This window comes from Ascaphus truei, chromosome 4 (genome assembly GCF_040206685.1).
Source record: "Ascaphus truei isolate aAscTru1 chromosome 4, aAscTru1.hap1, whole genome shotgun sequence".
Lineage (NCBI taxonomy): Eukaryota > Metazoa > Chordata > Amphibia > Anura > Ascaphidae > Ascaphus > Ascaphus truei.
This window is the reverse complement of record NC_134486.1, coordinates 303,228,935-303,243,826: the sequence shown is the minus strand read 5'-3', so window position 1 is coordinate 303,243,826 and position 14,892 is coordinate 303,228,935. Positions and strand designations below refer to the sequence as shown.

General features: G+C 45.5%; 1 protein-coding gene across 8 annotated transcripts in view; it reads left to right on the top strand.

Annotated features, from left to right (window-relative positions):
* The window catches only part of SYTL3 (synaptotagmin like 3), a 93,883-nt gene that overhangs the window by 52,944 nt on the left and 26,047 nt on the right, over window positions 1-14,892 (top strand). For 7 of the 8 annotated variants that reach the window (XM_075597766.1, XM_075597764.1, XM_075597767.1 and 4 more), the window contains 4 exons: window positions 10,421-10,472; window positions 10,669-10,735; window positions 11,768-11,840; window positions 12,466-12,593. In XM_075597766.1, the coding sequence (XP_075453881.1) occupies window positions 10,421-10,472; window positions 10,669-10,735; window positions 11,768-11,840; window positions 12,466-12,593 (320 nt within the window). Of the gene's footprint in view, window positions 1-8,528; window positions 8,632-10,420; window positions 10,473-10,668; window positions 10,736-11,767; window positions 11,841-12,465; window positions 12,594-14,892 lie in introns of those variants that run through there. The other variant, XM_075597770.1, reaches the window with a different exon arrangement.

Here is a 14,892-nt window from a genome sequence, read left to right as displayed (position 1 = left end):
GGGTCTGGGGGAATAGTGAGGTCGAAGACTCTCTGTATCCAATGTCTAATTTCTTCCCATAGTGGGGAGATACGCGGGCAAGACCACAGCATATGTAACAGATCGGCCGATCCTCCGCACTGCCGGGGGCATAGTGAGGAGGATCCAGGCACGAACTTGGCTAATTTCATTGGGGTGAGGTACCACCGCATTAGGACCTTATATGCGTTCTCCTTTAGTGTGGTACATATGGAGCTTTTTGCCGTGGCCATATATATAGCGTTCCACTCGTCATCTTCTAATGTCTCTCCCAGGTCTCTTTCCCATTGGGTTCTAAATGACGGTGACTGCTGTCTAAAGCTCGCAGAATCAACTACTTCCTTGTACAATTGTGATGTGAGTCCCTTTGTGTCGGTCTCGGCCAGACAGAGCTTTTCGAATGACGTCAGGGGGGGGTATGGGGCAAATTTGTTATAAAATGCTCGAAGCTGGAGGTACCTAAAAAATTCTGAGTGGGGTATATCTTTTTCTTCTCTGACGTGATCAAACGTTTTAATCTTGCTATTGTAACCCTCCAGATCTTTAATTCGTATATAACCTTTATGTTTCCAAATTGATGCATCTCCCTCCAGAAGGCCAGGAGCGAACTTGGGATTGTTCCAAATTGGGGACATCGAAGAATTACTCGTTGTGAGAGAGTATTTAGTCTTATTAGCCTCCCAGATAGACAACGAGTTGGTCATTGAGGAAAGCGGCATGTTAGCAGATCGTCGTGCTGTTTTAGGTAGCCAAATCAAGTTGCGTATTTTTAAAGGAGCGCAGGCAGCACTCTCTAATTCCACCCACCGTTTTAAATGTGGACTGGATTGCCATTGAACAATTTGGCTTAATTGAGCCGCTTTGTAATATGAGAGCAGGCAGGGTACCGCTAGGCCCCCTGCTAGGACAGATCTTTTCATATTTAATTTGTTGACTCTCGGTTTTTTCCCTCCCCAGATAAATTTAGAGATTGCAGACTGAAGTGAGAGCAAATCCTTCAGTCTGAGTGGCACTGGTAACGTCTGGAAAAGGTATAGGATACGGGGGAGTAGGTTCATTTTGACGCTATGTATCCTACCTATCCAGGATATTCGTATAGAGGACCATTTATGGAGGTCAGCTATCAACGTCCGAATTAGGTTGGGGTAATTTGCATTGTAGATGTCTTTGGTGTTCTTGGCTATGTGGACTCCTAGATATTTTATGTATTTCTGTTGCCAGTGGAAGTTAAAATTCAGTTGCAATAACTTCTCTACGTGTCTAGGGAGATTGATGTTGAGGGCTTCAGATTTAGCTTGATTTATTTTAAATCCCGAAATGCTCGAGAATCTGTCCAATAAATCCAACAGGTTTGGCAAGGAGGTGAGGGGCTTTGAAATAATTAGTAGGATATCATCTGCGTACAGGGCCGCTTTATGTGTTTGAGAATATACGTTTAACCCTGAGATGTCCGGGTTGCCTCTAATTTGCGCCGCCAGTGGTTCTATACATAGAGCGAACAGGAGAGGGGATAATGGGCATCCCTGTCTCGTGCCACTCTTAATTTGAAAGGGGAGAGATGGAAAGCCCTGGTGTATTACCCTGGCGGTAGGTCCTGAGTACAGCGAGAGAATCGCTCTACTCACCTGATCCCCAAAGCCAAATGCCGCAAGCGTCTCCTTCAGGTAAGGCCAGTCTATCCTATCAAAAGCTTTTTCTGCATCCAGACTTAACAGCATACTTTGTGTGTTATTTTTAGTGGCCAATTCTACCAGATCAATAAATCGCCGGGTATTGTCCGCTGCCTGTCTGCCTTTAATGAATCCGACCTGATCTGGGTGTATAAGTCTGGGTAGGATTAGACATAATCTATTGGCCAATAGTTTAGCGTATATTTTAATATCAGTATTGATTAGGGATATGGGCCTATAACTTTTGCAGTCCAGCGGATCTTTACCTGGTTTATGGATTAATGATATAGACGCCTGTAACATCTCTCTGGGGATGGGGGCTCCTGCTAATATTGCATTGAACACGTGGAGCAACCTAGGGGCTAGTACTTTGGCAAATTTCTTATAGTATAGCCCCGAGAAGCCATCTGGCCCTGGGGCTTTTGAGGGTTTGAGTTCCTTAATGGCTTGTGACACCTCCTCTATAGTGAAATCAGCGCCCATGGCCTCTCTCTCTGCCTCTGTCAATCTCCCTAGTTTTGAGCTGGCTAAGAAATCTCTCAGCTTCTCGCTCGTTTTAGCGTTATGTGCCACTTTCTCTCCATTATATAGTGTTTCATAGAACGAACCAAATTCTTCTACTATTTTCTTAGGGTTGGCCGTGGGGGTACCTGATTTTAAGCGTATAGCTTGGATATTAAACTTCACTTGTCTGTCTCTTAACGCTCGAGCCAGCATAGTATCCGGCCTGTTCGCTTTTTCGTAAAATTTCCTCCTAGACCAACTCAGCGCGTTATCTGCCCTGGAGGTCAACAACATGTTTAGTTCAATTTTGGTATCTTTCAATTCTTGTAGGGTTTGCGGGTCTGGGTTACTCTTATGGAGTGATGTAAGGGAATGTAATCTCGATTGAAGCTTCATAATTTTTGAGTCCCTTTCCCGTTTTCTCCTAGCTGTGGTGCTAATTAGTATGCCCCTCAGCGTCGCTTTGTGAGCCTCCCATAATACAAACTGGGAATCTACAGAGCCTGTGTTTGTGTGGAAGAATTGAACTATTTCTTCCTTTATTGTCTCATAAATCTCAGGAATTTTTAGGATTGATTCGTTGAGCTTCCAGTTCGCTCCTGGTCTGCCTGTTCGGATGTGCTCGCACCTTAGCTCTATCGGTGCATGGTCAGACCATGAAATATCATGAATCCCAGCTCGGGAGACCATAGGAACCAGTTGGCAAGAGACGAAAAAATAATCAATTCTGCTGTAGGAGCCGTGTGGGTGGGAATAGAACGTATAGTCCCTATCAGTCGGGTGTAGTTCTCTCCATATGTCAGTCAGTTGGTTGTCTTTGAGGCCCTTGCGTAAAGAGGTCCCCACTTTTTTATGTACTGTGCCCGTATTCCCTGATCTGTCTAGATTTGGTTGCATGACCATGTTGATATCCCCTGCGAGTATTACGCCGCCCCTTGCGACGGTGCGTAGAGTCCGAAAAAAGTCTTCAAAGAAGACTGCGTCCTGCTCGCAGGGGGCATAGATTGTGGCTATTGTGATGCATTGCTCCCGTATCGTGCCCACTAGTATAATAAAGCGTCCCTCTGTGTCTCTTTTAATAGTTTGGGCTACAAATGGGATTTTATTATGGAACAAGATGGCCACTCCACGTTTTTTAACCGGTGCGGAGGAAAGGTAGAACTGGGCATAGTCTTTGTCTAGGAATTTAGGCGCGTTGGTCTTGCTAAAATGAGTCTCCTGTAACATTAGGACATCTGCGTGTTTTCGTTTATAGTCAGTGAAAGCTATTTTTCTCTTGGTTGGGCTATTAAAGCCCTTAACGTTATGTGATATAAGGGTTAACGCCATCACTTAATGTGTGAGAAGTGTAACAAACTAACGTTTGATGACTCACCCTGTCCACTTTGTCCCTTGTTCAACTGGCGGACGTTTTTGGTGTTACCATCCGGCAAAGTTCTTGTGTTCCGTCTAGGTCGGCATCCTCCCCGGCCGGGTGGGGAAAGGATTGGGAGGGGTAGGGAGGGAGGAGACAGTACAAGGGAAAACACATAAGGGGTAAAGCAAAATTGGAAACATAAGTTAAACCGCTTTGTAATAATGAAAAAAAATAAAAGAAAAACCAGAGCTCCCCTCGGGGTCCCCCGAGTGGGAGTCTGACGCCCAATGGGCAGGTCGGTATGCCTAACCTTCCAAAATGGCCGGCTTTCCCTTCCCGGGACCGACCCCCCTGGGACTTGTTTGAGGTCCTGATTCGTCAGGGACCTATATGAGGAACACATGTACGACATCGTGGGTGAATCCCACCGGCGCAAAACTGATAACTAACTTAACCTTAAACTGTAGCGTGATTTTTAACTTTATAACGACTTACAGCAGTACCTAAGTTATAGTGAGTGCATATCCATATATATACATGCATATACCCAGCATTTGAATGAACCCAATTATTTAATGAACATATTTAACATATTTAACCCATTAACCCTATATAACATATGAACCATAAATAACATATATAACCTACAACATATACAACAGAAGCAACAGATATTCTATACCATCTAACATACATATAACATAACATACAGAGCCTCATTGAAACTTTATTGGGAAGGGCTCCGCGTCAGATGGTGACAAGTGAATTGAATCTTTCTTTACCCTCTTTCGTTATCCCCCCCCATCCTCCTCCATTTTCATCTTATTCCTCCCCCTCCTTTCATCCTCATCCTCCCCCCCTTCATCCTCACCCCCCCTTTCATCTTCATCCCCCCCCCTTTCATCCTCATCCCCCCCCCCCTTTCATCCTCGTCCTCCCCCCCTTTCATCCTCGTCCTCCCCCCCCTTCATCTTCATCCCCCCCCTTCATCTTCATCCCCCCCATTTCATCCTCATCCCCCCCCTTTCATCCTCATCCCCCCCCTTTCATCCTCATCCCCCCTTTCATCCTCCCCCTCCCCTTTCATCCTCCCCCTCCCCTTTCATCCTCCCCCTCCCCTTTCATCCTCCCCCTCTCCTTTCATCCTCCCCCTCCCCTTTCATCCTCCCCCTCCCCTTTCATCCTCCCCCTCCCCTTTCATCCTCCTCCCCCCTTTCATCCTCCTCTCATCCCCCGATCTCAGCCCCCACCTCTATCCATTACCCCCCCCCCCCGTGTCCCCGGCCCCTGCGCTATCGCGGACCGTCCCCCTCTGCATCTTGGGCAGAGTCTCCCTGCAATGTGCGCAGTCACGTGGGGCCGCGCCGTCCTCTCGCGAGAGAGCGGCCCCTGGCTCGTCGCCTGGCAGTGACGTCAGCGGCAAAGCCCGCGAAAACCGGAGCCGCTCCCGCGGAGCACAGGGAGGGATAGAGGCAATATGGCTGCCCTCCAAAAGTCAGCGACGGACCCGCTCGCGACCAGGAGGGCAGCCGCAGGTCCGGGAGAGCAGCCGCAGGTCTGGAAGGGCATCCGCAAGTGCGGAAGGGCATCCGCAAGTGCGGGGGGGCATCCGCAAGTGCGGGGGGGCATCCGCAAGTGCGGGGGGGCATCCGCAAGTGCGGGGGGGCATCCGCAAGTGCGGGGGGGCATCCGCAAGTGCGGGGGGGCATCCGCAAGTGCGGGGGGGCATCCGCAGTAGTGGGGTGGGGTGGGTAGCTGCAGTAGTGGGGTGGGGGGGGCTTAGCTGCAGTAGTGGGGTGGGGAGGCTGGTAGCTGCAGTAGTGGGGTGGGGAGGCTGGTAGCTGCAGTAGTGGGGTGGGGAGGCTGGTAGCTGCAGTAGTGGGGTGGGGAGGCTGGTAGCTGCAGTAGTGGGGTGGGGGGGGGTAGCTGCAGTAGTGGGGTGGGGGGGGTAGCTGCAGTAGTGGGGTGGGGGGGGGTAGCTGCAGTAGTGGGGTGGGGGGGGGGGGTAGCTGCAGTAGTGGGGTGGGGGGGGGGTAGCTGCAGTAGTGGGGTGGGGGGGGGGTAGCTGCAGTAGTGGGGTGGGGGGGGGTAGCTGCAGTAGTGGGGTGGTGGGGGTAGCTGCAGTAGTGGGGTGGGGGGGGGGGGTAGCTGCAGTAGTGGGGTGGGGGGGGGGTAGCTGCAGTAGTGGGGTGGGGGGGGGTAGCCGCAGGAGTAGGGGGGGGGTAGTCGCAGGAGCAGGGGGGTAGCTGGGTCACCGGAGGACGCGCTTACGATGCCTCCCTCCGGGTGAAGCAAGACACTGCAGCTGAAACACCCCAGCTGGAAGGTAAAACGAAAAGGCAAAATGACATGATGAAGGTTCTGAACACCAAAAGGGATCCCTTTTATATGATTATTTCTTTGCTTGAGCACTTCCAAATTTCATGGGGTGAGAACTCAGTTATGGGCCGCTGCTGATCCCGTTGCTCCTGCCGCCGACCGCGGAGCCCCCGCTTTGCTCCACGTGGGTAAGGGTACGTCTGCGTCTCCTGCTTCTGCTCGTGGGGATGCCCGCAAGACCTCCGCCGCTCCCACTGCGCCCAGCTTGCCGAGGAATCCCTCGCCGTCTTCCAGGCGTCTCAAGGTATGTGCTACCCCATTCCGCAGCACCATTACTGCACATGGGAATAGCCACCGGTATCTAATCTGCTGGTCCCTCAGAATTCTTGTAATGGGGGCTAGGGATTTTCTTTTGGCCAGCGTGGCAGGGGACAGGTCTTGGAACACCTGGAATCTCACTTTATCAAACTCCATATGTTTAGTGTCCCGTGATATCTTGCATACCTCTTCTTTTGTGCGGTAATGGTGGAACCTGATAACAATGTCTCTTGGGGGGTCCCCTGCCTGAGGTCTTCCTCTCAGGGCGCGATGACATCTGTCTAACAGGAGCTCACGGTCCGTCTTGTCAGGGAAGAGTTGTTCTAGCCACTTGGTGGCAAAATCCTCTGGGTCGGTGACAGTCTCAGGGACCCCCCTTAGACGGATATTACTTCTTCTGTCCCTGTTTTCAGAGTCCTCAATCTTTTCCTCTAGGAATCTGACCTGGTCCCTCAGCTTAGTTACTTGTTTCTGAGTTTGTGCCAGTGCAGTAACGGTCTCATCAGACTTAACCTCTAGGGAGTTTGTTCGCTCACCTATGGCATCCATATCTTTCCTGAGAGCCCAAAGTTCTGTTGTAAAAAATTGCTTCATTTCAGCGCAGAAAGCTTTCATATCCTTGCGCCTCATTACATCCATGTCGTCCGATGCAGCACTTGCATTTTCTCCCTCATGGTCTGTCATGGTGGGTTGTGCAGGGGATTCAGGCCTGTCTCCCTGTGCTGTCTCTCCTTTTTTGAAATAAGTAGAGACTGTCTGGGTTTTTCTTCGAACTGTTTTGTTAGAAGCCATCCTGGTATGTTTAGAGATTCTTTACTGCTGGTTGTGTTGCTGTTGTCGCGATTTTGCTGTAGTTATTGATATAACTAGTGCCGGTGGGAATGGAGCTCAGGTACTAAGCAGCCATTCACCTCCCCGTCGTCACGTGACCCCCGAAAGTAACATTTTTAATGGAATAAACATCACCGTTATTCTTGTGCAGTCAACTAAAACTTATCACTAATGTTTCTGTTATCACAGATTTTAATTGAAACTAGAAAGAATAGACCGCGCTATAGCTTCAAAGTCCACAGTAAAATTGCAGTAAAATGTTTAATGGTTGCAATTTTGGGGATTTCTTAAAAAACTGGGTTTCAATTCTCTACTCAGGGCCCTGATTTAAGACGACATTTTGGGAAAACATTCATGTGAAAATGTGCATTTTCAAATGCATTGATTGGTCCTAGCAGCTGGTCTGCCCAATAGTTCCCCAATATTTGATTTGAGATGTGAGGACCACTGTTTAAATTCTTTCGCGCCCAGGTGGGCCTGTAATGTCCAACTGGCCCCTCTGGCAGTGAAAGGGTCAAAGTTTACGACAATTTTACATTTTCTCTCAGAGGAAATTACAATTTCACTTATTATATCCAAACTTTATTTTTATTGTACAGTGCCAATGACCTCTGCTTAGCATTTTTTATCATAGACATAACTGTGGAAATATGTTGTAGTACTTTATTGCGAACACAAATTGAGGTACTGCAGAAAACTTTGTTAGGGAGTCTATTAAAATGTATGATAATCGTATTTGTATTTGAATGGGCGTGTTCTCGTGACATCATCAATGCGATTTGGCCGAGCAACATGTACACTGCAGGCAGGAGGTAGCCGGAGGAGACAGGAAGGTGTGGCGGAGGCGTGGCCATGAGTGGTTCACCCTCATTGGCTGAACCGCTCATGTGACACGGGCGTCACATGCAGAAAAAAAATCCTAGGTCTGTTCTCTGGAATGCCGCCCTGCAGTTTGTGTCTGCACCCGCATCGCGGTAGGTACAGTATGTAAATGTTTATTGCATTCTAGCAATTTGTTATTGCGCCGCACAGTCTGTCGTTTTTGGGATAATCACGGCCTTAGAATGCAGTTATTGTACATTGTGATATTAGTTTCTACTTATCATAGGTGACACAGGTCTTATTTGTCAATCTCACATTGGCCCCTGTGGTCTATCCAGTCCCCATTACATGGTCGTGTCTGGTGGTGCACCTGTTGGCAACAGGACTCCTGAATCTCCCGCATGATGTTGTGTAGGGAATGTCAACCCAGACAGGCAGCTGAGGTTGTGTGCGTGAGTCCTACCTACATACAGTGCAGCGCCTCCACCTCATCAGGATCTCTGCGTCCGCAAGGAGATGGTTCTGATGAGGAACTCCTCTGGGTGCCTTCCTCTGTGGAGTAACTTCACACTCACACATGGGGGTTCTTGTGAACAAGGGCATCTTTATTGATTGATGGTATAGGCAGACTGCCCCTTGCAGCAAACAGCTTAGCCGCTCATCTTCTTCTGTACTCTCCTTTCAGAAGATCTGCCCTCCCAATGGAGTTGGATCACCTCTCCCCTCAGGGAGATCACCACCTGTGCCAGGTCCCTGGACACAGTGTAGGCCCTGCCAGCCTTACTGCTGCAGGTCAGACTATTTGCTGTAGAATCACTCTTAATTAGCACACTTGACCTTGAACATAACAGCCATCATAACAGACACTAACTTTGGGCAGTGCTGTATCTTATATACCAAGGGAATGGCTCCACCTCCTGTGTCACTAACAATGAACACAAGGTCTGTTACCACTCCCCTCATGTACATATGACACCTCACCAGGGTGTGAGGGCAAACCTCCATGATTGATGCTGGCAATCCTGTACACTTACCAGGCTTACTGCCAGCATGAGAGAGAACTGTAAACCATGTTTAACACATGGCTACATATACAATACCATTTTGCTAACGGCCATTTTTTTTAAATTAGCGCAACCCCGGTTATAGCGCAGTCGGATCGGGTGGCCCCCGAGGACCGTGCTATAACAGGGTTAAGCTGGAATTAGCAGTTAATTACCGCATTGTAATAAAATAGGGGAGGGTAATGTAATATTTGTACCATAGGGTTATGTAATATAAATTATTATATAACACTATAGTACAAAATACAATAGCACCTTTGATGCCTTGGGCTACTGAGGTATACTACAAGCACCAAAGGGGTTAATATTACAGCTAAACAACACTAGCTTGCTCCATTGGCTGCCTAAGTAGCTAGTAAAGCATTGCTATGCAATGCTTTATGAACCGCTAATGCAAACAATGGTTAACCCCAATCACAACCACCCCAGAGGTCCTATACACCATCCCCGGGGCATCTACCCACAATGCCCACTCCCCATGCCCCACACCCCAAATGTGGCTAATAGGGATTTTGGCCACTATAAGTACAACAAAATTAAACAAACATACAAAATTCAATAGTTAACATTAATAATACAATGCATAACCATATAAAAACAACCATTCTGAACATTAACCCAGTGAATGTCACTATGTTTACCCAATGGAAACCTAGATAGCCACATTAGCACTCAATGACAAGCTGAATTAAAAGTTTCACACCTCCCCAGCCTGATGAAGGTCATTGTCATCCTCATTGCTCTGCCTCTGTGCAACCTATTCTAAAAACAGGCCAATGCCCAACCATTAAAAAGCTATGAAATTAATCCAAGGCTCTATGGCCACCCAAATTTGTTTTTTGAAAAAATAACCATAAAACTAAGACCAGATGGCTCGAGATTTTCTTATTAAAAAGTTCATAAAAGATCAGCCCAGGCCTGTTGGCTTATTTATAATCCCTTCCCATCCATGGGTCTGCAACGGGTTATCCTCAACTTGCTTCGAAGCCGTGGATCAAGTTCCAATAAATATCAGGTCTTGATGACATGCACGAAAATGACAACATTTGCAGTATTTAGTTATTGTCAGTTTTCGACAAACCTATACATTTGCACGCCCCGGGTGAGTGGATTTAACATCGTGGCGAGCTCCTATTGGCCCAAGCCGCACACGTTTGGTACTAGGTGGCGAGTAGATTTTTTGTTCGGCGAGTAGATTTTTTGGTGATTTGTCGACCACTGTGTGGTGTAGGTCCCGATACTTGTATCGGATGTGGTAAAAAATACATACACTTTTTCATCAACGTTAATGACTTGAACTTTAAAAATAACGCTTTTTCTTTACTATAACACCGCATTTTTTGGATAATGCACTTTATCTCTAGGCCAATGTGTGATATCACACTTATATAGGGGACATGTATGTAAAAAAAAAAAAGTCATGGTGGCTTGTACATGTGCACTTGTGCTTTAACATGTGTAGTCTTCTTTCAATTGTATATTGTAGCTAAAACACGTTTCTTTTTATAATTGCACAGGAAAACATGAAACTGTTGGTGCCAAGCTCTTGAAGTCTTACCAAAGAATGAGGTAAAATCCACAAGTGGATATTTTTCTTGCTTATTTATTTACACATTCTTGATGTTTTATAAAATGTAAGAAAACCTGAAACAAAAGTGGCTAAACAAAAAAGGAGGGAGGAAAGCTAAACGTGAAATTACCAAAAGAACGGATAAAAATGCTTTATTGATGGTTCTTCCCTTGTGTTCTTTTCTTTTTGCCCTAGTAAAATTTCTGTTGTTCCTCCCACTCCACCTCCTTTCTGGGAAGCTGCACCTGGAAACACCTTAGGGGTAACGTATAGAAATATCGTCCTCACATGACCATAGAGCATTGCTTGCATTGGTTACTGTATTTGCAAACCAGCCTACATTCATACACTGTATATTCTTATATATGCATTCCAAGCACATGATATAATAAAGGTACCAACTTTATACAACCACTTTAGTTTGTGATCTTTTAGCAAACTGTTTCCTTTTCTGACATAATTCAGCAAACATCTCTTGATAGCTTGAGAGCTGCCTATATACAGTATGTGTGTACTATGTGTACAATGTGTGTACTGTATGTATGATGGTGCACTGACATTCCAGTCCTTCCTTATCACCACTTCCGAATAAGCAAAATGTTAGCGCCTCTATTTATAGAGGATCCCCACTTTATATGACTGCCAGTTTTTTTTAGCTTACAGTTAGGAATTCTGGTTTTTGTTGTTTGGTTTTCTTAGGGATATTGTAGTATTGGGGATTATTTAATTTATGTTTTAATGTTTTTTCATACGCAACTAATCTGTGTTTTTCAGTGCTAAAATAATATTTAACAATACAAGATAGTCAAACAGTATAATTCTGTGTTTAGCTCTTTTTCATTATTTTTTTTTTTTTTACCACACATACACATCAAATGGCATAGATGCCACCTGACATGGCAAAGGAGGGGTCGGTGTGCTTGGGCAGGGGGTTCCAGTACCTGGTTGCCTCACTTCTCCTCCTCCTCCAATTTGGCTGCCCAGTGCTGCTGCCTTTAACCGCACTGCCATATTTGTATGACGCGGCAAGCGCACCACATGAGAACACTCTCCCAATGAAAACATTGGCGGCTAAATTCAGTTCCATATTTAATTTTCCAATCTTTACCAGATTTAACCGGAAAAACCCAATGATTGGTTGGTGGTGTTTTATCGGGGTTTTTTTCTGGTTTATTATCTGGCTACCAGCCCTCAAACATCCACTGCACCTTACCACTTTAAGACAATTTAAAATAATTCCTCAATGTTTTGTAATAAAAATGAGCAGTATTTATTGTCAGTATTTCTGCTGCAGGAGCTCAACAAGTCAAAAGGATTTAATAAGTCAGTGGAGAACTTGTTCCTGTCTCTCACTGCACAAATGAAAAGTAAGTATTCCACTTCATGCCAATTCAAACAAATACAGCCATCTTGTTTATTCCACATGAGCTGCTGGGCAGGCACAACTTTGTTCTAAAATGAACAACCTTAAGATCTCCACCATTTTTTCTAATAGCCTCCTCAAAATAAAAAAATTTGGAAAATAGAAAGATGAATCCTATTTTGTTTCATTAGAAAGCATAAAATAAGCTGTACATCACACACACCTTATGCCTATCATTTACTTTATGAAGCAACGTGCAAACCATTTTAAAAGTGGTCGGACACGTACAAATGTACAAGCAGATATGTCCAGATTGTTGCCATGGGAAATGGAAAGGAAATAGTCACTGGAGAAAGCACAAAAAGACCACACTAACAAGAAATATGTATCTGGTCAAATCGGGAGGAGTTCTGGGATACATACATATTTCCTAACATAATATTATACAGAAATTCTTCACCGTACTTTCTATTGCATTTAATGTAATGTTGTGTAATATATCTGACTTGAAGCAAAGGAGCTTAAATAATTTAGTCCTCAGAATATTTAGTTCCTCGTTAAAAATGGTGCTGTATACTAGTAACTGACTAAGCTTTCGTGTACACATGGTTACTTTGTATTTTCATTAGAAATGTCCAAGTCTCAGAATGATATGATGACTGATAGAATTCACCTAACCACGGACTACGGGCACAATGCAGAGAGAAGGAAGGAGAGAAGGAGCCACTCTGACACTGCCATCAATATAGCTAGTCAGGTATTCATTACCCAGTACCCATGCACACCAATATCACTGGCATGTTGCCACATGGAATCTCCTATTCAAGTCAGCAGGAGTTTGTGTGCGTTAGCAGTACAGAATCAGCACTATTGCACCTTAATGAGTCACCCCCATAGGATCCAGTGTGCATATTGTTCGCTTGTAAAAAATTTTTAGTTATAGTGAAATTCAAAATTACAAACATATCTGCCGATACTGATCATATTAAATCAAAGTAATCTCGGAGTAAAAATAGATGGTCGTTTGAATAAAATGACGCCACTTGTTGACTTTAATTAGAGTTCTGGGCAAACTTGTGCATTTAAAAACATTTTTTTTGTGGATGCTAAAAGCATGCTTGAGATGTTGGCTCACATTTAGTGAGCAGTGCTGTTCTATACTAATAATAATATTTTTTTCTTGTATAGCACTACTAGTGTACACAGCACTGCTGTATATAGAATTTTTGCAGGCACTGGTCCCTGCCATGTAGAACTTGAGGCACAGGGAGATAAAGTGGCAACCCACTCACATCTGCATCTCATCCCAGGCTATGTTTAAAAGCTGTGTTTAAAGCAGCATGCACTGGCTTAAAGCTGCAGTTCAGTCTTTTTTTTTTTTTAATTTATTTTTTTACTTCAATAGTTTCATGTGTGCAATCTCTAATTACCTAAAGAACTGCAGGTCAATTCGTTCTCCATGTATTGATAGGCGAAATTTGGTGACATAATTAGAGCTGGCATATGTTTTTATTTGCTTCTGTCAGTCAGTGGAAGCTCATGAATATTCATGAGCACTCCTGCACTGACCTGTGCTAGAGGGGGGGCAGGGCTGACAAAGGGGTGTGCCAGGGCTTGTGACAGGACATGAAGGGGCAGTGCCTTAGCAAATGGCTGTTAAAATAGAATACAAGAAAATTGGTCTTTCAAAGTTATTTTTTTTAAAACAGAAAATGCTAAAAGTATTTTTTCTTACTACAGAACTGATTTATTAAAAAAACACACATGCAGGATATTGACTGAACTGCAGCTTTAAGGGCTTTCCCTGTAATGTGGACTTGAGACAAAAGGTGGCACTGTGTGCTCATTTGCATGTCATTTCCCAGAATCCCTTGCTTCAGTGGAAGCACTGAATGCTGGGTGATAATGGCGAAAAGTAGGGTTGCAGACCTGTCTAAGACATGTGATATATATACATATCCATACCCAGTGGCGGAGCTAGACATGTGCGGGCCCCCAGGCAAAAACAATTTCAGAGCCCCCTCATGTTTCTCTCTCTCTGCTCTCTCTTCTCTTTTTTTCTCTCCAATCACACGCTGCTCTCTCTCTCTCTTTGCTCTCTCATGTCTTTCTTTTCCCTCTTATGTATTTCTCTTTTGTACTTCATTTTCTCTTTGTCCCTTCTTTTCTGTCTTCTTCCCTTTCATGTCTGTTTTTACCCCTGTGATTTAACCCTTCCCCTCCCTCTCACCTTTCCCAGCCTGTCTCTCAGGCTGAAGCTCCAGCTCCACGCTGCACTACTTGAGGCCCCGCCCCCTGACCTAGGCCCCACCCACCTACATAGGGTCTGCAGAGGAAAGCATTTCCCCTCTGTCCTTCCTACTGCATCTCAGGGCCCTGACCCAGGCCCCGCCCACCTGCAGAGGAAGGGATTTCCCTCTGTACTTCCTGCCCACTGCAAAGAATGAATGTACGGGCAGGGGGCGGGCCGCCGACAGGGGGGGAGAGCGAGCCCCCCAAAGCATGGGCCCCCGGACTAAAGCTACGCCCCTGTATATATCCCCTCAAGCCCCCCTAGAAACAACATATGGAGATACACTTGTGCTCAAAAAGGAGAACACCTTAGATACCTGAGATATATGCTAATAGGATGTGGAAAGTATATTTAAATTACTCACACCCCACACCCCCTAAAATATGTCCATAAGACCTATACTGACAAGGCTAAGGTCCATTATGATGGAGGGAGTACTAGTGTCAGTCACAAAAGGATCAGAAGCCACAACCTCCGCTATTCTGGTCATTCTATGCTATTCTAACATTGACCTATCTCAGATGCTGGTTAGCTCCACTGTCACCTCATAATTTAGGCAGGCTTGAGGGGATATAAAGGTACATAGTGCTGGGGACTGTACCAAGATCGCTCTCTCTCTGAGCTACCACCAACTTTAGATGAGACGGGTGTAACGCGAGTCATGTTAAGGTAACACAGGGCAGTGATAACTTTACATGGTGTCAAGCCTATTCTAGTGAGATAATTAATGGCTCTTCTTTTTGCATATAATTAGCTTTGTGGA